The following is a 26,528-nucleotide window of genomic DNA, read 5'->3' as shown; positions in this document are numbered from 1 at the left end:
AGTCCCATGGGTTTATTAGTGGAGAAGCTGCCTCCCAGCACCAGAGACCCAGGTTTGATTCCGTTCATCGAGTATTGAATCAGCCAACAGATCTTTGCACTGCAGTTTGGCAGAGTGGTAGAGCTGCTGGAGGTGATCAATCGACCTAGGTTCGATTCCGACAATGTGTGCCTTCTGCGTGGAGTTTGTATGTTCTCCCTGGGTGCTCCAGTTTCCGCCCACTTTCCAAAGATGTGCAGGTTTGTCGATTAGTTGACCCTGTAAATTGCCCCGAGTGTAGCGAATAGACAGGAAGGTGGGATAGCATAGAAGTCGTGTGAACGGGTGATCGATGGTCGGCGTGGAATCGCTGGCCAAAGGACCCGTTTCCAGGCTGCATCTTTGATTAACTTTGAAGAGCCTGGTTGTTCTCCTGTGTCCTTGAAAAGTACCTAAGACAGAGTCGCAGTTTGGGAGTACGAAGCAAGCATCTCTGACTGATCCCTGCCTTGCACTTACCTCAGCCTTCAGCGAATTAAGAGCCAACTTCTGCCTCTACAGGAGTTGGAGAGAGGTTTATTAAAAAAATTAAAATGGTATTTACATCTGCATTTCTGCTGTACTCTGTAAGGAATGGGAAACAAAGCCAAGAGCACTTTCTATGTTGTTCAATCTTCTGAAGGTTCAGCTCTCTCAGCCTCCACGACACAAAGAACATGATCAAATGGTACAAATTAGCAACACTTTATTTCATTGTGTATAGATGCCAAGTAAGTTAGTACTATTATTTTTGTACATGTTATCCTGCGCATTGTTTTCAGTATATATTTGCTTCTTTTTGCTTTTACAATAGCTTTTTTTCTCCCAAACATTTAAATTATGTCAAAAATTCTTCGGCTAAGTTTGTGGGAATAAAAGTAATTTAAAATAAACCTGTGTCTTACTCTCCCATTGCCTTTAAGCGACGGAGGCAGAGTTTGAGCAGTGGAGCAGAGGGGTGCTGTTCAGTTAAAGAGGTTCCAAATCAGATACCAGAATGACAGATATCAGAACAGCACCTCATATTTCACTTGGGTAGCTTACACCCCAGCGGTATGAACATTGACTTCTCCAACTTTAAGCAGCCCTTGCTGCCCCCCTCTCCATCTCCTCTCCCTTCCCCGACCAGTCTTACTGCCTCCGACTACATTTTATCTCTGTACCGCCCACTCCCTTGACCAGTCTGAAGAAGGGTCTCGACCCGAAACGTCCTCTTCCTTCTCACCAGTGATGCTGCCTGGCCCGCTGAGTTACTGCAGCAATTTGTGTCCATTTCCAAATCAGATAGTTGGGTGGATGAGCAGTTGGACGTTATTTGGCCAGGTTAGGAATGTCACAAGATCCTGTTCTCACCTGACAAGAATCACTGGGGAATAAATCATCACAGGACTTCTCATCTTGTCCAAACAGGAGGACCACTTGCAATGTTCCAATTAATTCAACACTGAAAACCCTTCCGGTAACCATAATTTCAAAGGACTACAATTTGATGAATTACTCCTGGTTAATATGGAACTTTTTAGCAAGATCCGTGATTCTAGCGAACATATGCTTGCAATTTCAATCTGTTTGACTCTATGCTAAAGAATCCTTCAAATTCTCCACCTTTGTTATAATCAGGATGTGATCATTCTATTTGTGGAATTCCCTGCCACAGAGGGCAGTGGAGGCCAAATCACTGGATGGATTTAAGAGAGGGTTAGATAGAGCTCTAGGGGCTAGTGGAATCAAGGGATATGGGGAGAAGGTTATTGATTGGGGACGATCAGCCGTGACCACAATGAATGGCGGTGCTGGCTCGATGTTTCTACGACCCTGGGGTATTTTGCTGGGTTGAAAGTGCGGGATTAATGGAAGCCATTTTAGCAAGCTTCAAGCTTAGACAGCAATTAACCAAGCAAGAAGGAAAAAATTGTCTTTTTAATAGTCACAGGCTATGTAATACACAATCTTTACAGGTATCAGTCATTATAAGCAGCAGCTGGAAAAAAAATTATGCACAAGTATTTTGTACAAAACTGTTATTATGATGTTAAAAATGCATATCTGCATGAACAGATGACACTGATATACATGTAAGGCAACAGCAACAAGCCATCGGCAAAGAATCTGGACTTGTATGACAACCTCTGCCCCCCACCTCTGAACTACATTTAAATCAACAGTAGTGAAGCCAAATAATAACTATATATACACATATTAGCCTAAAAATGCTTCTTAAATTATTTTGCTTAAAGTAGCTGAAAAAAAAAAAAAAAGACACCTTTCCTTAGAGATTGCAGGTAAAAGTGCAGGCGAATTGCTTTGTCAGGTGAGAGAGAGGTTTATGATAACAGAGGTGGGTTTTCCTGGATGGCCAAACTGCAGGTTCGGACATACTTTAAACCCATTGTGGTTCAGTTTGTCTGAGCTCATCATCCACAGGGCAGTGTACAAAAGCGTACTCTCAATAACTGGAATCTCAAAAGCAAGGCAATTTGTATATGGGGGGGGGGGGGGGAACAGCCGATAATTGATGCTCGCATGAAAGCTGCATTTTGCTTCCTGCCATTGCCCCATTATCCAAAATACTGATGGCTTGTTTGGCGTTACATTCTTATCCCATTGGTAATTTGCTCCCAGCGCCGTGCACACCCCCAGCCCGAATGTGGCACGATGATTATATTTGGTGTTTAGAGGCCAGGGCAGGTTACAGCTTGCTGTCGCGACTCCTAGTGCACTGCCTGAGCAAGTGGCTCTTCATGGCTGTGGGATAGCGAGCTCCATTGAGGAGAGCTTCAAACTGAAGCAGATTAAACATGCACCCAGCATTACAGTGAAACCACAGAATCTTAAGTCACAATGTACTTAATGGAGTTCCATCACTTCCCATTCACTTCATATAAAAAAAAGGTTTGGACTGTTTCAACCACTTCCTGCTGAATGCCACTCTATAGGCCTCTGTCAATGAAGTAAGTGGCAGCCCAGTTATACCTTGATCAAGCAACTTAGCATTCATTACATACCTGCAAATCCTAACTGAATTCCCACACTGTGGTCAGTGCATTAGTCAGTAATCCTTTGCACGCTAATATGTTTGTATTTTTGGTGCAAAAGTGTCCAGATTTGGATCCAATTGTAGCACCTGTTCTGAAGCATTGGATGGTCTTCAAGTGATTAGCTACATTGAGCATCACGGCAAAATGGTACATTAGTCTCATTGCCTTTCTGTGATGACTGCAGTTCACAAGGAAAAGGAATAAAAAAATCAACTAATAATTAATATCATGATACAACTCCTTTTAAAAAGTTGACCTAAACCGTTCCACGTGGAGGAGGCCTCTACGGTCTACACTGCTTCAGTGTGAGCATCGAACATTCCTACGCTGGGCTGCAATGGTTGGGCCTGGGGTAAAGTGGCTGTCTTACTCTTTAGCCCCAATTACATTCCCCCAAATGCAAACTAAGGGCACTTTACCCTCCACGAAAAACTCAAAATCAGCAAAGATTGAATGTGGGATCTCACTCGCCATTCAGGGACCGAAAAAATGCGAGTGGTGAGAATCGGCACGATATATTGGGTTTAGTTCATGGGTTTTTATTCTGCATTGCACGGGGCAGCAGAACAACACATCCTTGACACACAAGAAGAGGCAAGTTCACAGGTATCTTTAACTGGACCTCACCCCACCTTGCTGTCTGCAAGGACTCCATTTCCTTCTCCCAATTTCTCTTGCTCCACGCCGTCTATTCTGGTGACAGCACCTTCCATGCCAGTGGTTCCAAAGAGTCTCTCCCCCACCCCCACCCTCAACTGTGGCCTCATGTCCATCTCGGTTGACAACAGTTTGCATCTACACCCGCTTAATATCCTGCAAGTCAGCCCCCACATACTCTCTTCCCACCTGCATGGAAGGAGCATGAACAGTCCTTGCCCCGACCCCTCACAACCTCTCAGCTAAGATGAAAGGCCACGACCCAAATTTTTAACTGTGTTTCTCTCCACGGATGCTGTTTTAGCTGCTTAGTTCAGCTTGGGTGGTAAAAGTAGAATCCCCTGCAAAATAACTTGGTGTTACACTTCTGCCTGCATATTTAGTTGACCATATTTCTCCATGGTAGGACATACTCCTGGAAGTTTCACCAGATGACTTCTTGGTCCCATATTCCAGCCATCAGTTGCCTAAGTGATCAGCGGACAACCCATTGAAGCCCTTCTGAACAAATGTTTCAAACGCCACGTGAAATGAATCTTTGATTTTTCCCCATCGCATTTACAACACCGAACAAACCCGTTGCTGAATTAATTAATTGTAACATTCTCACAGCTTTCTTGTCTCTAAGTTTACACCTCGAACAGCGTTAGAAGAATCTATTTTAAAAAGGGCAAAGGTGAAGAAGGATGATATGATTGGAGAATATGTTTTAAAAAAAGGGACACATTCTTACGAAAGCACAAGTGATTAGATAAATAATTTGGGTAAATGTTGAAAGGCTACGTGATTGGTACAAACACCCTTACTAATGGTGAGAATCAATGGGTTAAAAACTCATCATCTTCTCAAGATGCCAACGCTCGAATACAACGGTGCCCAGAACCATCCCTCAACGCCTTTAGTCCCTTCAAAAGGAAGGCTTGGGACCAATCTCAGCATCATAGAGGCACAGCATGGGAAAGGCCCTTCGGCCCACCGTTAACTCTGAGCGTCCATTTTTTATCCTCCCCACATTGCCCTCAACTCCCCCAGATTATACCTCTCGTTTACACGGCGAGGCCTTTTACAGTGGCCAAGAACTCAAGGATCTGGAGGAAGCCCACAGAGTCACAGGGGAAATGTGCAAACTCTATATGGACAGCGCCCAAGCTCAGGATCGAACCAGGTCTCCGGCTCTGAGGTAGTGGCTCTACTTTCTGTGTCACTGTGTTGGCCTAAATATTCTACATCTTGGTGGAGATTCTAATTATTGATCATTGGGCTGTGGTGGATTTGCTAACCTCTCTCTCTCGATCTCATTATCCCTCAAACCCATCTTGTCATTCCTGAAAGAAGTCCTTTATCCACACAGTGCCGAGGGTTAATTGTCGATGGATGGGTTTAACATTAAAAACAAGGACAAAGAAAGCCACTGGAAAGGCTAGGCACAAACCAGACCATGCATAATAAAGCTAGTCTCCACTGCAGGTTACCCATGGAGCTGACTAGGGATGGTATCTTTTATTAAACAGGAAGAGATTCCTCAATGCCCCAGGGAATAATCACCATGTTATCTGAGACAGCAATCACCTGCTCTTAATACAAGCCTTTCAATGGCAGTGCTACTCTTTTGAATACATCATAAAGGGTCAATTTTAGATTCAGTACAGCAGACCTCATAGCATTTTTTTAAAAGAAAAATAAGTTTCAAACCTGTAATGTTGGGAATTTATAGAAATGAATGAAAATTTATCTCAACTAAAGAATACATTTGTCACAAGTCTCTCTCTCTCGCCTCTCCAAAACCCAAATGTGGCTCAAATGGTGATCAAGCTTAAAATGGTGGGGTGACCCGAGAGACCAGTGGGCAGATACTCCAGAGAAGCACTGGGGAAGTGCAGCAGCATTCTGGATGAGATGTTAAACAGCTCTCTAGCTGAATACAAAAGAAATCGGGCACAATTTCAAACGAGAGCAAGCGTAGCCCCTTCTCAATGTACAGGGACAATATTTTCCCCTGAAAACAACATCACCAAACAGACTATCTAGACATAATCTGTCTGCGAAAACCACCCACGTATAAAATGATTGCTGTGCATCCTCTATATGATAGCTGGTAATCCACTTCAAACAAGAACTTCCCTGGTTTTTACGCGCTTTAAGCCATGGGATCGTAAACGGTTTCTCCTTTGCTTTCTCTACATTGTGACATCTCGTTAAATTAAAGAACTTAATCACCGTTTCTACACTTTGCAAAAAAAAGTTTAAAATGACACTATATCTTACGCTCAGTGTGTTAATCCTCTACAAAGCAGAAGCTATGTATTTCACATTCATGGCTCGGGCACATATCTAGCTCAACAGAGAACATCAGGAATTTTCAGATCAGGCATAGGATGGTTAGATACAGCTCTGGACTCTCACTATCTCAAAGATATTTAACAATTTTACATGCGAGCCATCTCATAGGAGTAAATGACACAAAATATATTATGCTAATGGCGACCCCTGGAATAGCTTTAGACTTGGAGTATAATAATTGTCCACAATTTAGTGCTCTGATCTCAGAGATTGAAGGCGTCAACCCTGTGCCAATACTTCTGTGGGTCATTATTAATGTTTTTTAAAAAAGTTATTGCTAACTGAAGCATAAATTGGGCCATTCTCCACAGGGCCTGGATTTATTCACCGGAGAAACATTTACACAAGAATCGGTTTCTTTGCTAATATATGTTCTCTCTTGTTGCCTGTACTATGCAAGTCTTCACTTGGAAACAGAGGTGATAGTAGATTGAAGTCCCTGCTCTTTGCCACTCGGGTTGGGGACTCCTCCAATATGATAGATGCAAAAGTCCAGTTCTTTGCATGTGTATGAGCAGAGATTTAAAATAAAATGAATGCTGTAAGAATTCAGACTGTGGCGTCTGAAGTCTAAAGCCATTCTATCACAGCCAGCTGGGAGCAAAAGAGAATACAATTGCAGACAGGCAGCAGAAACTGAGCATGGCTGGTCTTAAAGCTACAGGCCTTAAAGCTGTATCCCTTTAGTGTGACTTTACATTTTTCTACAAATGGCCCTTTGGAAGAGTTAAATAGCAACGTGTTTGAGCAGTTTCATTAAGTGACTTTACTCATGCAGATCAGCCTTCCAAGATTTGAACTGTGGGGGAAATTGTTTAATTTTTAAAACAACTTGTTAACAAAATCTGCTCGTTCTTTATAAAACACAAAAAGGACTAATTTGATTTAAGGAAACATGTTCATGATAGAAGCTAGAGAATGCACCAATCTTTGAGACTGATCGTACAGAAGCAAAGTGGATAATCCACCTACAGTCTACACTGAAATCCCATTATTTGCCCGGTTATATATATATTTTTCTAATACCTTGACATGCTTTTTGTTAATTGGACTTACAGCTATACAGAGTTTGGGTTAATGAACTAACAATGCAGGTACATGATCTAATGATCCAGAGTTAGGACTTCAAATCTCACCATGGAAGCTGGGGGATTTGTGATTCAGTGTGAAATAAATTTGGAACGAAAAGTTAGAATCGATTGGGGTCGCCTTGAAAACCGGAGCATTGCCAAAAAGATTTGTGGGGGGGGGAAGTAAATCTGCCATCCTTGCTCACTTGTGGCGTACAATCACTTTAAGAGCAATCGTGGATAAGTGTTAAATGCTGCTTTGCTAATTATACCCTCATGCGGTGAGCATCTGCAGGGATTTATAGAGGGCGAAGAGAAGGAAACATAGCGAATGAAGGAGTCTGAAAAGAATTTAATGGGATGTGTTGTGGCAAGAAATCAGTGGGGAGGTAATAATGAAAAAAAAAAAGGTTTCCAGGGAAGATGACTCACTTCAAACACAAAGGCGCATTTCCAAATCAAGTTACATGCTTTAGCAGAGAAATTCTGTGGAAGGAACAATGCAACAAAACCCCTCATCTGCACTAACTCAGACAAACGTTAAATAAAAAGAAGCAGCAATCTTGGTGTGTGAAGTCTGCCCTTACTCGCTAGTTAAAACTCTATTCAACGAGAGCTGCTAGACAGTTCACAAAGGGTTAAAAATTATTGCAAATGCGATAAAAAAGCCGTCTGAAAAAAAAAATCCTTCAATGTAGTAGCTTAGTGAGTCTACCATTAAATATTATCATAGTGTTGATTTAGTAAAACAATAAAAAAAAATGTACGAGACATAAAGTTTGCGCCAATCTCCGATTTCCCCCACAAACTCGTAACAGTGTCACCTTCAAATCTTTAGATGGGGAGAGGGGAGGGGAGGGGAGGGCTGGGAAACCAAGCTGGAAGTTGGAAGTGTAACGGTCTTCATTTTGGACAGGATTCCTCAACCGATTAATCTAGGCTGCAAGATTTCAGGGTTCAACCTAGGCCAAATCTGGAGGCGATCGATCGGCCGGCCGCTTAGCAAATGCTCCCTCCCTCCCTCCCACCCACGACCCACGGAATTGTGCAACATGTAAACTCCAGCAGGAGCCTGCCCCCTTCCCCCCCTCCCCTCCCCCACATTCACATCTTGAAGACTCACTGATGCAGAATAAATAGGTTCTTTGTTGTTGTTGCTGCTTCTGATGCTGCTTGTGTGTGCGTGTGTGTGCGTGTGTGTGTGTGTGTGTGTGTGTGTGTGTGTGTGTGTACGCGCGTGTGTCAAGTCGCCAGGTCGCTTTCCATTCTGCACTTCATGAGTCATTCTAGGTTGAACCCTGGATTTCGACACCTCCTGGTCAGATCTTTCTCGCCATTAGGCCGACTCCAGGGAAGAGCCCGCCTCGCCGTCGTGGCTGGCGGCCTCGAAGCCCGGCTCTGTGTTCAGTACGTCCGACTCCAGGTTGAGCCCTGTGGTGTCCGAGATAAAGGAGTGGTAGGCGTCCCCTTCCACCTTCAGCAGCTTCAACTTGGGGATCCAGCTCTTGCGGACCACACGGCGTGCATTGGTGCACATGTCCGCGGCTATGGCGTTCATCTCGCTCTCCTTGAAGTTGGGGGCGAAGCTCTGGCAGTAGACTGCGGATTAAACAGCAACAACGTTAGAGCATAGCCGCTCAATGGACATAGAAACATAGACAATAGGTGCAGGAGTAGGCCATTCGGCCCTTCGAGCCTGCACCGCCATTCAATATGATCATGGCTGATCATCCAACTCAGTATCCTGTACCTGCCTTCTCTACATATCCCCTGAGCCCTTTTGCCACAAGGGCCACATCTAACTCCCTCTTAAATATAGCCAATGAACTGTGTGGCCTCAACTACTTTCTGTGGCAGAGAATTCCGCAGATTCACCACTCTGTGTGAAAAAAAAAAATTCTCATCTAGGTCCTAAAAGACTTCCCCCTTATCCTTAAACTGTGACCCCTTATTCTGGACTTCCCCAACATCGGGAACAATCTTCCTGCATCTAGCCTGTCCAACCCCTTAAGAAGTTTGTAAGTTTCTAGAAGATCCCCCCTACTTCCTAGAGTCTGAAGACCATAGAGAGAGAGACACAAAGCACTGGAGTAACTCAGCAGGTCAGGCAGCATCTCCAGAGAAAAGGAACAGGTGATGGTTCTGGTCGGGACCCTTCATCAGATGTTCTGACCCAAAAATTCATGGGAGAGTTAGATATAGCTCTTGCGGCTAACGGAATCAAGGGATATGGGGGGAAAAGCAGGAACAGGTTACCGACTCTGTCTGATCAGCCATGATCATATTGAGTGGTTCGAAGAGTCGAATGGCCTACTCCTGCATCTACTTTCTATGTTTCTATCCCTGCTTCAAGTTCCACTCCAGCACGTTCAACATTAAAAACTTCCATTGTATAGGAAGGAACTGCTGATGCTCCCCTCTCCCATCGGGCAAAAGGTATAGAAGTGTGAAAACGCACACCACCGGATTCAGGGACAGTTTCTACCCGTCTGTTATCAGGTAACAGAATCATCCTACCACAACCAGAGAGCAGTGCTGAACTACTATCTACCTCATTGATGACCCGCAGACTATCCTTGATCGTACTTTGCGGGCCTTACCTCACATTAAATGCTATTTCCTTATCATGTATCTGTACACTTTAAATGCATTGGTTGTATTCATGTATTGGCTTTCTGATGACAATAAGCTTTTCACTGTACCTCGGTACATGTGACAATAAACTAAACTGAACTGGTTTATACCGTAGAGAGAGACACACACAAAGTGCCGGAGTAACTCAGCGGATCAAACAGCATCTCTGGAGAGAAGGAACACGCGATATTTCTGGTCAGAACCCTTCGTCAGACATTCTGATCCAAAATGTAACTTGTTCCTTTTCTCCAGGGATGTTGCCTCAGCCACTGAGTTTCTCCAGCACTTTGTGTCTATTAAAACCGACATTACCACAACACTCAGGAAGTACAGCACTATTGAGCTGCCATTTTGCTCAATTAAACGTTACACAGAGAACTAATTTTCTCTCTCGGGTGAGCATTAAGAAATGTGGAGTACAGAAGCAAATAAATAAATGATGGGTCTTTTTACCCAAACATTATGGGGGCACTGTATATGCCTCTATAAGATCCTCCTGTGCACCAAGGAACAAAGTCCAATCCTGCCCAACCTCTCCCTATAGCTGAGGCCCTCAAGCCCTGGCAACAGGACTTCTTTTAGCAAGGAGATGAGGAGTCATTTTAGTCAGAGGGTGATGAATCTGTGGAATACTTTGGCCGAGTCAGTGGATATTTTTAAGGCTGAGATAGATATATTCTTAATTAGTACAGGTGTCAGAAGGCAGGAGAATGGGGATAGGAGGGAGAGATAGATCAGCAATGATTGAATGGCGGAGAAGACTTGATGGGCCGAATAGCCTAATTATACTCCTATCCCTTATGACATCCTTGCATATAATTATAAACTTGGAAATGAAATTATTGTATCAGCAATGCTAACCAAGGCTATATTGTACTACTGGTTTGTATTCTGGTTTCCTCATGCTTTTGGGAAGGCAATCTGTTGTGCTTCCCCTGCTTGGCCAACAGGTGACTCCAAACCCATAGCAATGCGACTGCCTTTGTCTATCCCCACCTCCCAAAAGTGGCAATTACTTAAATAAATATATTGATTTAATTTTGGGATTAATTCAGTAAATGATCCAAAATATACTCGGCTCGCAAGAAAATCAATAACACCAGGATATTATGCCACCTTTGGACATAATGTTTCAACAAGATCAACTATCAATTGTCTTAACTCCAAAGCACACAAATTAAACATTTTATTTGTTTGCATTAGGACAAACTTCACCCCAGAAATTTGTCTAACCAATCGCTTCTGGGCTGACTCCAATTTTCTTTCACGAGTAATAGCCCTCGAGTTCATTCCAAGAGCTCTCCAGAGTTTAAAAAAAAAATAAAATCAAACTCGTAGTCAGCACGGAGAATTAACATAGCAGGTACGTCGGAGCTCGGGGCGTCTCTTAGCGCTAACAGCAGGTACTCAGGGAGACTCACTAACGGCAGGTAAGCGCGGGAAGACTCGTGAGGATTTTTCAACTTGTTGGAAAATGTCCACGAGAGCCCTGAGTACCGACGAGCGGCCATTACCGTAAATCTCCGAGTTCGAATCAGGGCAAACTCGGGAGAGCTCTTGGAATGAACTCGTACCATGGGACAGGGCTTTTAGGTAATCAAAATGACACACTGCACTCCTGGGGCGGGATCACTAACACACTGTACAATTGTAACAACAACTCTCCACATATAGGCTAACCTTTGTCCTCCAACACACACACAGGAACACATATAGATACCTCTAGACTCCACTCATATGTAATGTCCCTCCTTTTAGATTAGTTTAGAGATACAGCATGGAAACAGGCCCTTCAGCTCACCAAGTCTACACAACCACCGATCAGCCGCTCACACTAGTTCTATTTCATCCCACTTTCTCATCTATGCCCTACACACTAGGGGGCAATCTTTATAGAGGCCAATTAATCTACAACCTGCACGTCTTCGAGATGTGGGAGGAAACTAGAGAACCTGATGGAAAAACATGCAGTCATGGGGAGAATGTGCAAACTCCACACAGACAGCAGCCGGGGTTGGGATTGAACCTGGACTCTGGCGTTGTGAGGCAGCAGCTATGCAGCTGTGGCACAGCCCCACCCTATACAGTTAACAGCCTGCCTTTCGATTCCTCTTACTGAAGTGCAATGACCTCTCACTTCTCCACATTGAACTTCATCGCCAAGTTTTTCACCCACTCACTGAACCTATTTATACACTGTTGAAGAGTTCAAATATCCTCATCACAGCATGCTTGCATTTCATGCACTCCACCACTTCCTTCAAGTCAGCAATATAAATAGTAAATAATTGAAGCCTTGAATAATTGAAGTTTACAAGGATGTTGCCAGGACTCAAGGGCCCCCAAGGTATCGAGAGGTTGAGTAGTCTAGGACTCTAGTCAGACTCTGAAAAAGGGTCTCGACCCAAAACATCACCCATTCCTTCTCTCCAGAGATGCTGCCTGTCCCGCTGAGTTACTCCAGCATTTTGGGTCTATCCGCAGTGTAAACCAGCATCTGCAGTTCCTTGCGTAGGAAGGAACTGCAGACGCTGGTTTAAACCGAAGATAGACACAAAATGCTGGAGTAACTCAGCGGGACAGTCTGAAGAAGGGTCGCTACCTGAAACATCACACGTTCCTGCTCTCCAGAGATGATACATGCCCCACTGAGTTATCCAGCCCTTTGTGTCTATCTGTAGTTCCTTCCTGGGCATCGTGGCAGTGTCGAGTGTGTAGAGTTTGCACCCACTGTACTCACTTTTTACAGCATTGAGAACCCGACTGTCCAAAGGCTTCCGGCTCGGATCATTCGTGGAGGAACGGATTCCGGTGCCGCAGCTGTTTGCCAACGTGTTCCTGCGGTGAGAGAGGAAATGATCGGAAAGTCAAATCATTCCACAATAAAAATTGCTTTGAATTGCAGGGCTCCTTCTGAACATTTCGTTTTTAGTTTAGTTTTGGAGATACAGCGCAGAAAGCAGCCCTTCGGCCCAACAAAGTCCGCACCGACCTAGCGATCCCCGCACATCAACACTACCCTGCACACACTAGGGACAGTTTTTTACATTTATACCCAAGCCAATTAACCTGCAACCTGTACGTCTTTGGAATGCGGGAGGAAACTGAAGACCTCGGAGAAAACCCACGCAGGTCATGGGGAGAACGTGCAAACTCCGCACAGACAAGCACCCGTAGTCAGGATCGAACACGGGTCTCTGGCGCTGTGAGGCAGTAGCTCTACCGCTGCGCCAACATGCCACCAAGATGGTGACATTTTGATGCCTTTCCTTCTGGAAAAATTGGGATGCAATTGCTTCCCATTCCCTGTTGGTGACTTTTTTTTGCACGTAGACATTGGGATGAAATTGCTATGATATCCCCAGTCCTCTTCCATCTCCTGCCTTTACCCTCATTTCCATCCATGAAAGTGCTGGCTTTTGTTAGGAACTAGTTTCAAGGGAAATACCTACACCTCCTGCACTCATAGTCATTGTGTGCTAAATGCAACATTTCCGAGTGCAAGGGCAACTGATAAATATGCAAAGTATGGAGGCATAGCTGTATAATTGAACTAGTAGGCCAGGGATGTGGATTATTGATCAATAGACATGACCACATTATCTAGAAACATTTTAATTAATGTTATACACAAAACTAGTCAGTATTAGTGACCACTAGTTACAGTAATGTAAAACTCATTATGGAACTCATCTGACTTAAATGCGACTTCAGACCCGCAATGGAGAGACAGTTTTATTTCTGAAATAATCTATCATGCCCTTCAGATCAAGGATAACTAGTGATGGAAAATAAAGGTTAGCCTTTTTAAAAATGCCCCTGATATTAAAGTGGCATTTTCAGAATGATTTGTGATCTTTAGCCTAATCTTTCATATGTAGGAAAGAAATGCAGATGCTGGTTTATACCAAAGGTAGACACAGTGCAGGGGTAACTCAGAGGGTATGGCACTGTTAGGCAGCAACTCTACCGCTGTGCCACCCTAATGTGTTCATTAACATTTACCAGTGCTGAGGAAAGTATTACTTTGTTTATCCTCCATGGAGCCTGCCTGACCCAGACAATCAGTCTAAAGAAGGCCCCCAATCCAAAACGCCACCTATCCATGTTCTCCAGAGACACTGCCTGACCCTCTGAGTTACTCCAGCACTGTTCGTCTCTATTTGTATAAACCAACACCTGTATTTCCTTGAATGTCCTGGAGAATTGTCTTTTGCTTCACTACTTACCGGTCAAAGAAGGATGCGAGCAACCTTCGGAGTAAGACTTTGTGGCGGGTTCCTGCACAGACGTGGCAATTCATTAATTGGGCTCGAGTGATGAACACGCTGGTTCCTGCCACGTACACAAACACAAGGACACAATCAGCAAGGCCAGGCATAAGAAGCGTCTGTGAGGGCAATATGACTGAGCGGATGGCAGTGGAAGATGTTGCCCAGAGGGAACAGCACTTGGAAGGAGGACTGTACCTGTTACAAGCTCCAGCTTCTCTGTGGGGTCACCTGCCGCGTAGAGCTTGGGGTGACATAGGTTTCCGATCTGGGTGATCAGCTCGGCTGGCAACGCCGCCAGGTCCCTCCTCATCCTGACCCTCGACCGGGCATCTGTAGTCAGGTGGTCGGGCAATGCGTCAACCCGCTCAGTCGCTGGAAAGAAAGCAACAAGATAAATCTGCCGATTAACAACCACAGGATGGGTAACTTGGCCGGTTAGCTTCCTAGGTCCACTCTGGTATTTATGCTCCACTCATACCTCTTCCCGCTTCATCTCACCTTTATTTCCTCCCCCCCCCCCCCCCCCCCCCCCCCCCCCCCCCCCCCCCCGACTGTCTGAAGAAGGCTCTCAAACCGAACCATCGCCTATCCCTTCTCTCCAGAGATGCTGCCTGTCCTGCTGAGTTACTCCAGCATGTTGTGTCGATCACCCATTAACTTATTTTAATTAAAGGCCTAAATGCCGTTCGCCTCAACCCCATCATGTCCCATTACAACTATTGCTGGGTAGAGATTCACTCAAATTCCCCGCTGCAATTAGGAATGACTGACGTGTCTGGGGTCTATTTGTGTGTAATGTATGGCTGCAGAAACGGCATTTCGTTTGGACCTCCAGGGGTCGAAATGACAATTAAATTGACTCTTGACTTGACTCTCTTGACTCTTGTGTCACCAACATGCTACATGGTGTGACTTAGTTCTAATCTCCCCCAGTGAGGGCATTTGCCACCTATACGCTCACATAATAACAAACAATATGGAAACTCCTTGTACATAATCTGTGCATAATTGTGTTCTGCGCGTTGTCTGAATCCATGTGTCTTCAAAGCTACTGCAAACATTTCATTGTACCCGTACCTCACAGTCCTTATGCATGACATCAAACTGAACCGGACATAATGGGCAGATATGTAGTACTAAAGGCAAGTTCTTCCCAGCTCTCCCACAGCCTACTGTCACCCTCCCCTTTCCAGCTCTCCCACAGCCCACTGTCCCCGCCTCTTCCTTTCTTCTCCCCCCCCCCCCCCCACCCCCACATCAGTCTGAAGAAAGGTCTCGACCCGAAACTTCACCTATTCCTTCGCTCCATAGATGCTGCCTCACCCGCTGAGTTTCTCCGGCAATTTTGTCTACCAAATACTAAAGCAGGGCTTGAAATTAACGGTTGCCCGGGTGCCATTGACCACTCAAAGTGCCGCCGGGCAACCTAAATGGCGAGTCATTTTGCCCGGCTTGGCAACCAGATACTGGTTTGTACAGAAGATAGACACAAAAAACTGGAGTAACTCCGCGGGTCAGGCAGCATCTCTGGAGAAAAGGAACGCGATGTTTTGTGTCGGTGGTGACGGCTGTATTGCTTGGGAAAGATACTAGATGCGGGGTGACAAAGGGTCGAAGCGAATGACGGCCCCTGAACAGCAGCTCCATCTCCTCCTCCTCCCGCACCCCGCCCGCCCTGATAAGGTCCGCTGCCTGCAAACCCGCTAACGGCGCACTTTCAAAACAAACCCTCCTGCACGCCGAGGCCGGGAGGAGGGACGGAGAGAGGAGGAGGCCTCGGCGTGCGGGAGGGTTTGTTTTGAAAGTGCACCGTTAGCGGGTTTGCAAGCAGCGACCGCTATCAGGGAGGAGGAGGTGATGAAGCCGCTGCTGCTGCTGTGCGGGACCCGTCATTCGCTCCGACACTTCTGAAGCAGCTGCACCAAAGATCCTTTAGCTATAGGATCTTTGAGCTGCACCGCTCGGCCCCGCACCTTGCTGTTGGCTGGCAGAGGAGGGAGGCGGTGGCGAGGAATTCCCAACGGCCAAGGCAGCGGGCGATTTTGTCCGAGGAGCGCTGACCCTCCTTCCCCCATACCTCGCCCCCCTTCTCTCTCTCTCATACGCCTCTTGTACGCCCCCCCCCCCTTATCCTGGGACCCCTCCTCTACATCCAGCACTGATCCCCCTCCCCGCCTCTATTCAGTCCTCACTGACATCACGTGTGCTCCCCTCCTCATCTCCCCTCCCCCCAATCTATTCATCCTGCGCTGATCACCCTATCCACCTCGCATTGATTCTCCTGCCACCCTCCCCCCATCCATCCTACACTGGTTCCCCAATTCACCCTGTACTTACCCCTTTCCCATCCATCCTGCACTTCTCCCCCATCCATCCTGTACTAATCCACGCATTCATCCCGTACAGAACAACCCTCCATTTACCATGCACCTTCCCCTCATTCATCTTGTAGTGTTCTCCCATTCATCCTGCACAGATCCACACTGTACTGGATCCCCCCATTCATCCTGCGCTGATCTCCCCTCCCTCCCATCCATCCTGTACTGATCCTCCCATTCAAGAAGAATGGGGGGAACAGTCTGATGAAGGGTCTCGACCCGAAACGTAGCCTATTTCCTTTGCTCCATAGATGCTGCCTCACCCGCTAAGTTTCTCCAGCACTTTTGTCTACCCCATCCATCCCGTACTGAACCCCCATCCCACTGACATCCCCCGTGCTCTCCCCTCACAATTTTACCTACTCCAACCAACACGTACTAATTCACCTGCCTCAATCCATCCATTCTGCACCGACTGTATTCACCCCGCCCCCCCCCCCCCCCACGCCACACTCATCCACCCCGCACTGATTCACACACACCCTCCCTGACCCTATTGTCCTGGAAATGTCTTCAGGGCGAACATTGACTATGTTTGATAATGGAATCCATGCTGCATCTTTAAAACTAAAATCAGTGACCCCACTGAGAACATTTCACTTTGGATGGACCAAGTTTGGGAAATGTGCTGGAGGAAAGCAAGACTTATGGCTTTTTTGTGGAAAGTCCTTTCAAGAGAGTGCAACTGCCGAGAGAGGCTGTGCATCTCTGTGATGTGGTATTTCTCTCCAATGCCTTCTCTCCATGTAATAAACAACCTAATTCCCAGGTCTAAAAGCTTAAACAGACCTCCATTTTCACTGAGACACGGCCTTGATTTACACAGTGTGGTCAACCCTGAACAGAGGGACATGTGGATTTGAATGGCGCCCATTGCATGCAAGAGGTCTATATGATCGAAGAGAAGCAGAGAAAGGAAGAATGTCTACATGGAGGGACTCTGTTGCTCTGCATCCTCCTCCATCAACCATTGTTGTGCAGTGCAAACTTGTGCCAGTTTCCCCACAAGGAATTCTAAAGTTATTTCAAAGAAACAATTGCTTTGAACTGTAAGTTACAACAACACAAGCTTTTCTAACTGGTGCGTGCAGGATGCATTCCTTCCCTGTGTATGAAAGAACTGCAGATGCTGGTTTAAATCGTAGAGAGACACAAAATGCTGGAGGAACTCATGGGGACAGGTAGCATCTCTGGAGAGAAGGAATGGGTGACATTTCGGATCAAGACTCTTCTTCAGACTCCAGCATTTTAGAAACATAAAAAATAGGTGCAGGAGTAGGCCATTCGGCCCTTCAAGCCTGCATCGCCATTCAATATGATCATGGCTGATCATCCAACTCAGTATCCTGATCCCTTTAGCCACAAGGGCCACATCTAACTCCCTCTTAAATATAGCCAATGAACTGGCCTCAACTACCTTCTGTGGCAGAGAATTCCACAGATTCACCACTCTCTGTGTGAAAAATGTTTTTCTCATCTTGGTCCTAAAAGATTTCCCCCTTGTCCTTAAACTGTGACCCCTTGTCCTGGACTTCCCCAACATCGGGAACAATCTTCCTGCATCTAGCCTGTCCAACCCCTTATGAATTTTGTAAGTTTCTATAAGATCCCCCCTCAATCTTCTAAATTCTAGCGATTTTGTTTCTATCTTGCATTTCTTCTCTGGTCTACTCGCATCAAACATCAGTGCTGTGATTGCAGCATTTTCTTCTGCAATAATTTGATACCAGCAGAAGTGGGTGTGTGTTCTTCCTGGTTGATAGAAGAAATGCTCAACATTTCTGGCACCCCCCCCCTGCCCCCATTCCAATGTACGTCTGTGGAACCAAGACAGATTGCTTGTTGCTTACCTGGCTGTCCTACATTCATCATGCTGTACATTGTGTACATGTTACAGATCTGCCTGTAGTGCTCCTCAGTCATGTCTTCACTGCCCTCCTCCTCCTCGTCCTCTTCATTCTGGTAGGAGTTGGGGCTGTCGCTGGTGTAGGCACTGGAGGTGCCGGGGCTGGTGCGGTCCGCGCTGCCCCCACAGCTCTGTTGCCGCCCCGCGTGGGAGACGCGCTGGTGCTTGGAGCCCACGCTGCCGTTGCCTTCCCGCGGCCCGCTGTCCCACAGCCGCTTGCCGATGGGGGTGAACTGGATGGAGTCCGACTCGGCTTGCTCCGTCTTGACCCGCGACACCAGCGAGAGGGGAGTGGCCGCGAGGGAGCGGGGCGGCTGGGCGGGGCTGGGGGGCTCAGACGCCGTCTCCTCCACCTGCAGCCCCTGCGAGTCGCACTGCGGCGAGCCGACCTTCAGGCAGAACTCCGTCTCCTTGTCCATGATCTGCTGGATCTGCAGGAAGCCGGCCGTGTACATCAGGAGGAACTGGTCACCCATGTTCATGCTGAGCCTGCCCGTGTAACAGAAGCTCAGGATCTGCTGGAAGGACTGCTGCTGGACAGCAGTGGGAAGCTCGAAGCTCGTGCAGTTATTGGAGCTGAAGAGATCCCGGAAGTAGGAGCTACTGGCTGCCAGGACTGCACGATGAGCCTTGAATGCCTGTCCCTTGACCACAATGGATACATCACAGTACAATCCCTGCAGCCGCTGCTCATTCAGACATTCCAGGATGTTGTTCCCAAAGTTCGGAATCTCCATCTGCAGGGTCTGAGCCATGATGTCCACTCAGCACACTGGTCTACCTGCCAGGTTAAAAGAGGAGATTTAGATTTTTGTTTTATGATGTGGAAACTGGTCCTTCGCCCAAAGTCCACACAAACCAGCGATCCCTGCACATTAACACAATTCTACACACACTAGGGACAATTGTTACATTTATACCAAAACCAGTTAACCGACAAACATGTGCGTCTTTGGAGTATGGGAGGAAACCAAAGATCTCGGAGAAACCCCACAGTCACGGGGAGAACGTACAAACTCCGTACAGACAGCCCCGTAGTCAGGATTGAACCCGGGTCTCTGGCGCTGAGAGGCAGCAACTCTACCGCTGCGCCACCATGCCGCCCTCTTTCCTTTGAAAGAATTCTTAAATCAAGGTCATTCTCAGGTGAACGCAAAATCTTTCAGGGAACTATCTGAATAAAAGGAGATGGTGCAGCCACCACTGTTCCTTCCTGATATGTACTTCTCTACCAGCACTACTTCACAAAAAGTGAACTTGGTTGTTAACACCATAGTCTTTGTGTCAGCTTGCTGTGAATGCCTGTGCAATGACAATAACATCCGCCCTACAGAAAGGAATCGCAGCCAAATCTAACCCTTCCATAGAAGAATATTGTTGGTCGTGTATCAATGGATTCCCAGCAAGTCGAGCTAAAACTACATGATAAAAACACAAAGTGCTGGAGTAACGCAGCGGGTCAAGTAACATTCCTGGAGAACATGGATAGACGACGATTTGGGTCGAGTCTTTTCTAGACAGATTTAGGGTGGGGGCAAGCGAGTTGGAAGATGGGAGGGCAGGACAAAGCCTGGCAGGTAATAGGTGAACAAAGGTGATGGGGGGGGGGGGGTTGATAAGCGGGTGGTTGGACAAAGGCCTGGAATGAGGAAATGGAAAGTGCAAGACGAAAGGATTGAAGTGCTGTATATTGTGAAGTCAGAGAAAGGAATGTAGAGGAGGGGGAAGGGGAGAAATATGCCCGAGTCCAGGTGGGGCACAAAGGAGGGGAGAACAAATGAGGGATATTGGTGGAGAAAGAGAGGGCGAGGGGAGGCATGTCAGAGGTTACCCAAAACAAATTTTGAGATTATGCTAGAACTATGTACAATGCCAATTTGACCACAACTGTGTACTGGTGCAGTTTAGGTCACCACATTATATGAAGAATGTGAAAGTGCTAGTGATACTGCAGAAGAGATTTATGGTGATGTTGCCACTATTGGAAAAAATGTGAAGGGAGGTTGGATAAATCATGGAAACAGGAGGAACTGCAGATATCATGATTGTTTTCTTTAGAATAGAGAAGGCCAAAACAAAATGATAGTCTACTGCGCAAAATTATTAGGTGGATGAAGTGGGGAAAAGCTAATTTATTTTAGCAGCAACATCAAAATTCAGGTGGCGTGGAATTAAAATAGTAGTGGCAGAATTATTGAGACAAAAAAAAAGTTTTCTCATTAGATGGTAGAAATATGGAACCTGCCGCAGAGGGAGCAAGGCTCAACACATTTTAAAGTTGGATAAGCAGTGATCTATTGAGCAAGAACCTTGTGCTGGAACTCAGCGGGTCAGGCAGCATCTCACAGGAACATGGATAAGTGACGTTTCGGGTCGAGACTCTTCTTCAGATTGGAAAGTGGGCTTAAGGTCTCTTTCAAGTGATTTGGACGGTCTGAATAGCTAACTTTATGCGACCATCTTCTCTTGGGCCATGCAACCCTTCAAGTATGATAATCCAATTTCTTCATGTCTCCGGGTGAGAGAGGATGGGAAGGAGAGGGTCTGTTAGCTGGGAAATCCTGGGCTCTCCCATCAGTTTGGTGCCTGTTGAAAATCCAACACCTCACGTGGTATCTCCTTCCTCGTCACATCATGAGAAATTGAATGCTCACTACATGGGAAGAGTGGCTCCAAACACTCAGAATAAGGGTCTCGACCCGAAACGTCACCCATTCCTTCTCTCCAGAGATGCTGCCTGTCCCGCTGAGTTACTCCAGCATTTGTGTCCTTCTTCTCTGCCATTGACCTCTGCTCCTTACTTACTGGCCTCAATGAATGAGCAGTTACAACCTGCTATAAAGATGTTGTGAAGGATTACATTGTGTAGTAGAACTAATGTTGTAGAGATGGGAGTTCAAATCCTAGCACCACAGCTCATAGAGTCTTACAGCATGGAAACAGGCCCTTCTGCCGAACTTGCCCACACAGACCAACATATCCCATCTACACTAGTCCCACCTATTAATGTTTGGCCCATCTCCCTCTAAACCTGTCCAATCCATGTACCTGTCTAAATGTTTCTTAAACGTTGCGGTAGTACCTGCCTCAACTACTTCCAGCTCGTTCCATACACCCACCACCCTTTGTGTGAAAAAGCTACCCCTCCAGTTCCTACTAAATCTTTCACCCCTCACCTAAAACCTATGTCTTCTTTTTCTCGATCCCATACGAATCCCCACAGCTGGGGTGGGGGGGGGATTAAATAAATCGTAAATTTAAATGCTCATCAGTAACCCTACTGAATTGCAAGAATACTGAATTCATCCGGTTTGGTCATGTCAAAGCAAAAGTGTTGTCCTTACACATTCTAACTCCAGATCAACAGAAAAGTTAGCCTACTCAAACTGCTCTCAGAAAAGCCCACAGACCACTCAGTTGAAGGGATATTAGAGAACAATGTGAAATGCTGAATCTTGCCAACACCCACATCTAAAGAATAAATATACCAGTAAAATTCTCAGTTTACCCCACAGTTAAAGTCTTGCATACAAATATACACTAGGTGGCATAGGCTGGGAGGCAGATGCCAGTGGAATTGTACTTCTGCATGGGGTTAGAATGCTGGGTTTGAATCCTCTTCCGCTCCCCTGTCATATGGGGTTCCACAGGGTTCGATTCTGGGGCCCCTGCTTTTCTCGCTGTACATACTTCCTCTGGGTTCCATCCTTAGAAAGCATGGCATCTCCTTCCACTGTTATGCAGATGATACCCAACTATATATGCCGCTGAGGGGGGAAGATGCCTTTTCTGTAAAATCGCTTCTGTCTTGTTTTGATGACATTAAGTCCTGGTTGGCCCTAAACTTTCTTGGATTTAATGAAAAGAAGACAGAGGTGATTTTATTTGATCCCAATGGCTGCCGTGAACCTCCATTTGTTGATTTAGGTCCATTGTCAAGGTACGTGAAGCCAACAGTTGTGAACCTGGGTTTTAGGATGGACAGTGACTTTAAATTAGATCGCCAAATATGCGCGGTGGTTAAGTCCAGCTTCTTTCACCTAAGGAAGCTGGCGAAGGTGAAGCCCATTCTCGAGCGGCAGCATTTTGAGACAGTAATCCATGCCTTTATTACATCTAGGCTGGATTACTGTAACGCGCTCTATTTTGGTGCTGCTCGTTCTTCACTGGCTCGTCTCCAGTTGGTTCAGAATGCTGCTGCTCGCCTTTTGACAGGGACTCGAAAGAGGGAGCACATATCGCCAATTCTGGCCTCCCTACACTGGCTCCCGGTGCACTTTCGGGTTCATTTTAAGTTACTGTTATTTGTTTTTAAATCTCTGAATGGGCTCGCCCCGCCTTACCTCTCTGAGCTGCTCCACCCATACACTCCTGCCCGGTCCCTCAGGTCAGCTGGTCAGCTGCTCCTGGAGGTACCGAGGTCTAGTCGGAGGCTCAGAGGGGATAGAGCCTTCTCTGTTGCTGCTCCGGCACTCTGGAACACCCTGCCGCTGCACATCAGACAGGCCCCCTCACTGTCCATCTTCAAATCCAGTGTTAAAACGCATTTGTACTCCCTGGCTTTTGTCCATGCCTGAGGCTTTGCTTCTGTTTGTGGTGTTTTTGATGTTTCTTTATTTTACATGTCTTTTCCTACTATTTCTTTTGATTGTTATTTTTGGTGTGTATTAACTTTTTTGTCAATGATTAGTGATGTACAGCACTTTGTTGCAGCTATGTTTGTTTTTAAAGTGCTCTATAAATAAAATTATTATTATTATTATTATAGAATCTTTCCAGGTGGGATGCAATTGGGATAACAAATTGCAAGATTGTTTTAAGAGACAAAAGGCTACAAAAATAATTTTCAGTTGACAATACCATTCCGATTTCTCCCTTGCAAATAATCATAATTAAAAACTAAGAAAGTACCAAGGCAAAGGGGGATATAATACTGACTGCAATAATCATGCAAGAAGCTATTTCAGTATAAAGTTTCAGACAGATTACATGTGTTTTGCTAACTTTGGTATGCCTCAATGTGAGGTTTCCTGCTGTGAAAATTCAAAGGTTTAGTTCAAAGATAAACAAAATGCTGGAGTAACACAGCAGAACAGGCAGCATCTCTTACGAGAAGGAATGGGTAACATTTTGTGTCAAGACCCTTCTTAAAACTGCAGTTCCTTCCTACACTAAAGGTTTAGTTTAGAGCTACTGCGTGGAAACAGGTCCTTCGACCCACCGACTCCGCACACTAACACTACCCTACACACACTATTAACAATTTAACCAAAGACAATTAGCTTATAAACCTGTGTGCCTTTGAAGTGTGGGAGAAAACTGGAGTACCCGGAGAAAACTGGAGTCCACGCAGGTCAGGGGAGAACTTACAAACTTTGTACAGACAGTTAACTCAAGCTCAGTTAACAGCTGAGTTACCCCAGCATTTTGTGTCTATCTTTGGTTTAAACCAGCATCTGCAGTTCCTTCCTACACATAGAACTAGTGTGAACGGGTGATTGATTGCCGGCGTAGACTCAATGGGTTGAAGGGCCTGTTTCTATGCTGTATCTCTGAATTAAACTATTTCAATTAATTGGGGCATTCAAGTTCAGGGGCATGGTCTAAAAACTGAAGCCAGGCATTTACAAAAGGTGGGAAACATGGCTGCAGGCACAGTGCCATTGAAATATTGAATCCTCTTCCACAAATGAAATCAAAATTGAGATCATTGTAAATCTGACGTGAATTGAGAATTACCAGTCTAAAGTGTGGGTAAAACAGGTATATAGAGTTAGATGCTATGTTAGGTTCAGTCTCATGGGATAGCTTAAGGGGGAATTAATGTTTTTTTTCTTAGCTTTCTAGTCAAAATGATTTATTTTACTGTTCCACACATATGATTTCTTCTAGCCAAACTTTAAATTTAACGGCAACAAATAGCTGGGTGCAGATTTCCAGAATCCACGACTGATTAGACAAAGATCTCAGATCTCATTCAAGTTCCATGGATCTGTACAGGATTCTCGGGCGAATTAACATAATTCTACCAAAGTTTTCATTTTTATTTAAAAAAAAGAACCCTAGAGGTATTGCTTGACTCACACATTAAATAAGAGATGTTTAAAACATAATACCATTCCCAAGGTTCATATCTTTTTTTCCTTTCACTGCATTTGAAATTAGTTTTGATTGGGGCCCTGTCAAATCTCTCAGCATTATATTGCAAAACAACTTTTCCATGACATACAAAACAAATCTCTTAAAAGAGAAACATATCTGTTCAGGGTTACTCCAGCATTGCATGTCTCACATAGAAATAAAAGGTAGAAAATGCAAGAAATATTCAGTTGCATTTGTGCAGAAAGAAAATCACAAGGACTGATAAATCAGATGAAGGATCATCAATTATAGACTCGTAGAGTGATACAACATGGAAACATGCCCTTCAGCCCAACTTCCCCATACTAGTCAACATGGCCCAGCAAAACTAGTCCCACCTACCAGCATTTGGTCCATATCCCTCCAAACCTACAAGAATCCCATGTACCTAACTGCTTCTTAAATGCTGGGATAGTCCCTGCCTCAACTACCTCCTCCAGCAGCTTGTTCCATACACCTACCACCCTTTGTATGAAAACGTTACCCCTTAGATTCCTATTAAATCGTTTCCCTTTCACCTTAAGCCGATGTCCTCTGGTCCTCGATTTGCCTATTTTCCTTACCACCAATCTTTCTTCATTTGTCACATGCAAATCAAGTTATAGAAAAGTTCATGCCAATTCTAACTGGTCTTAAAATAGCCTCAACAATCCAATTATAATTTCTGCTAACATTGAATTAGTAAATGACAAAGCATGCTCACATTAAACAATTCATTCATTTCCTCAATCAAGTATTGAATATTTATAACTTGGAAAATGTTTTCTCATAAGCAAATTTAAAATACTGCCCTACAATGACTAGACCTCAAGAATAAAAGCAATACTTTTACTTTTTTAAGGAGGGAACGTAGTCTAATTTATCACATGCAAATTAAGTTGCAGACAACAAGTTAGTGCCAATTCTAACTGGTGTTAAATACACTCAACAATCTATTTATAATTTCTGCTAACATTGAACTAGTAAATGACAAAGCATGTTCACACAGGAGCAGTTCTTCCATCATTTTGTGCTGGTTTGTCTATTATTTTTCCATTAAATGATTAAAGTGTTCACTTAAAGTAAAGTACAGTGAGGAGGGGGGCACAGTTGTAGTCTCCGTGATATTTTGTGTAGGGTGGTGGGGGAGTGCAGGTGCAGAGTTTTGCTGCAGCTTTGAAGTTTTGTTGGTGTTCGAAAGGGGCCCATCCCCCCACCCAACTCCACAAGCCCTAAACACACACACACACATACACACACACAAAGAGGACTGAATCCTTTTGTTTTTTCTTACAATCCACAATTTTTTTCTGAAATAATTTGAAAACTTGCTCATCATTCTACCTACTTTTATCCAAATCATCGTATCTCGGTCTCAAACACACACAAAGGGGGCTGAATCCTTTTAACCTTTCTTACCATCTACAGCTTCTTCAATACCAGTTTTTTTTTAAAAATCATTTGAAAACTTGATTATCAGACTACCTACACTTCCATCCAAATCATATATCAGTCCCCCAAACACACACACAAAGGGGGCCGAATCCTCTTTATCTCTTTTGAGATTCACAGCTTCTTCAACACCAGTTTTAAGTTAATCATTTGAAAACTTGATTATTATTCTTCCTACACTTTTATCGAAATGATCATGTCTCAGTCCCAAACACACACAAAGGGGCTGAATCTTGATCTTTCTGAAGATTCACAGCTTCTTCAACACCAGTTTTTAGTTGAACATTTGAGAACTACCTACACTTTTGTCACAAATCCTCATATGTGGGTCCCAAACACACACACACACACAAAGGGGGTAGAAGCGTCCAGAGGATGGGGGGAGTGAAGCGGCCCCAGGGGCCAGCTCAGGGTACAAGCCAGGGCTCCAGGAGTGGTGGGTGTAGGGCGTGAGGGCCAAGCGGGCCCGGCTACTCACCGCAGTCTCTCCCAGTGTCCGCCAGCAGACTCTCAGCAACAGCCGCCATTCATCGCCAGGACGGCGAGCGCCTAGCAACCGAGCGCATCGAACGGCGACCTTTCAACCCGAGGCGGCCGCAGCCGAGCTGCCGAGCGCATCGAGCGGCTGCCGAGCCGAGCCC

The 26,528-nt window shown here is 45.3% G+C and overlaps 1 protein-coding gene across 1 annotated transcript; it reads right to left on the bottom strand.

Annotated features, from left to right (window-relative positions):
- Window positions 1-1,918: 1,918 nt before the first annotated feature.
- nacc1b (nucleus accumbens associated 1, BEN and BTB (POZ) domain containing b) lies at window positions 1,919-26,517 on the bottom strand. Its single transcript, XM_055664182.1, has 6 exons — window positions 26,366-26,517; window positions 18,260-19,096; window positions 14,227-14,403; window positions 13,987-14,092; window positions 12,498-12,595; window positions 1,919-8,722 (listed from the first exon to the last, which is right to left on the bottom strand). The coding sequence occupies exons 2-6, from the start codon at window positions 19,068-19,070 to the stop codon at window positions 8,460-8,462; spliced, it is 1,455 nt and encodes a 484-aa protein (XP_055520157.1). The 5' UTR covers window positions 19,071-19,096; window positions 26,366-26,517; the 3' UTR covers window positions 1,919-8,459.
- Between the last annotated feature and the right edge of the window lie 11 nt (window positions 26,518-26,528).

Source organism: Leucoraja erinacea, chromosome 39 (assembly GCF_028641065.1).
Source record: "Leucoraja erinacea ecotype New England chromosome 39, Leri_hhj_1, whole genome shotgun sequence".
Classification (NCBI taxonomy): domain Eukaryota; kingdom Metazoa; phylum Chordata; class Chondrichthyes; order Rajiformes; family Rajidae; genus Leucoraja; species Leucoraja erinaceus.
This window is presented reverse-complemented; position numbering and strand designations above follow the sequence as displayed.

Coding starts and splice junctions, on each gene's coding strand:
- nacc1b (XM_055664182.1), bottom strand. CDS start 19,070: ATGGCTCAGACCCTGCAGATGGAGATTCCGAACTTTGGGAACAACATC. Junction 14,093..14,226: donor GAAGCTGGAGCTTGTAACAG/GTACAGTCCTCC, acceptor TGTACGTGGCAG/GAACCAGCGTGTTCATCACT. Junction 8,723..12,497: donor GGTTCTCAATGCTGTAAAAA/GTGAGTACAGTG, acceptor TTTAATCCGCAG/TCTACTGCCAGAGCTTCGCC.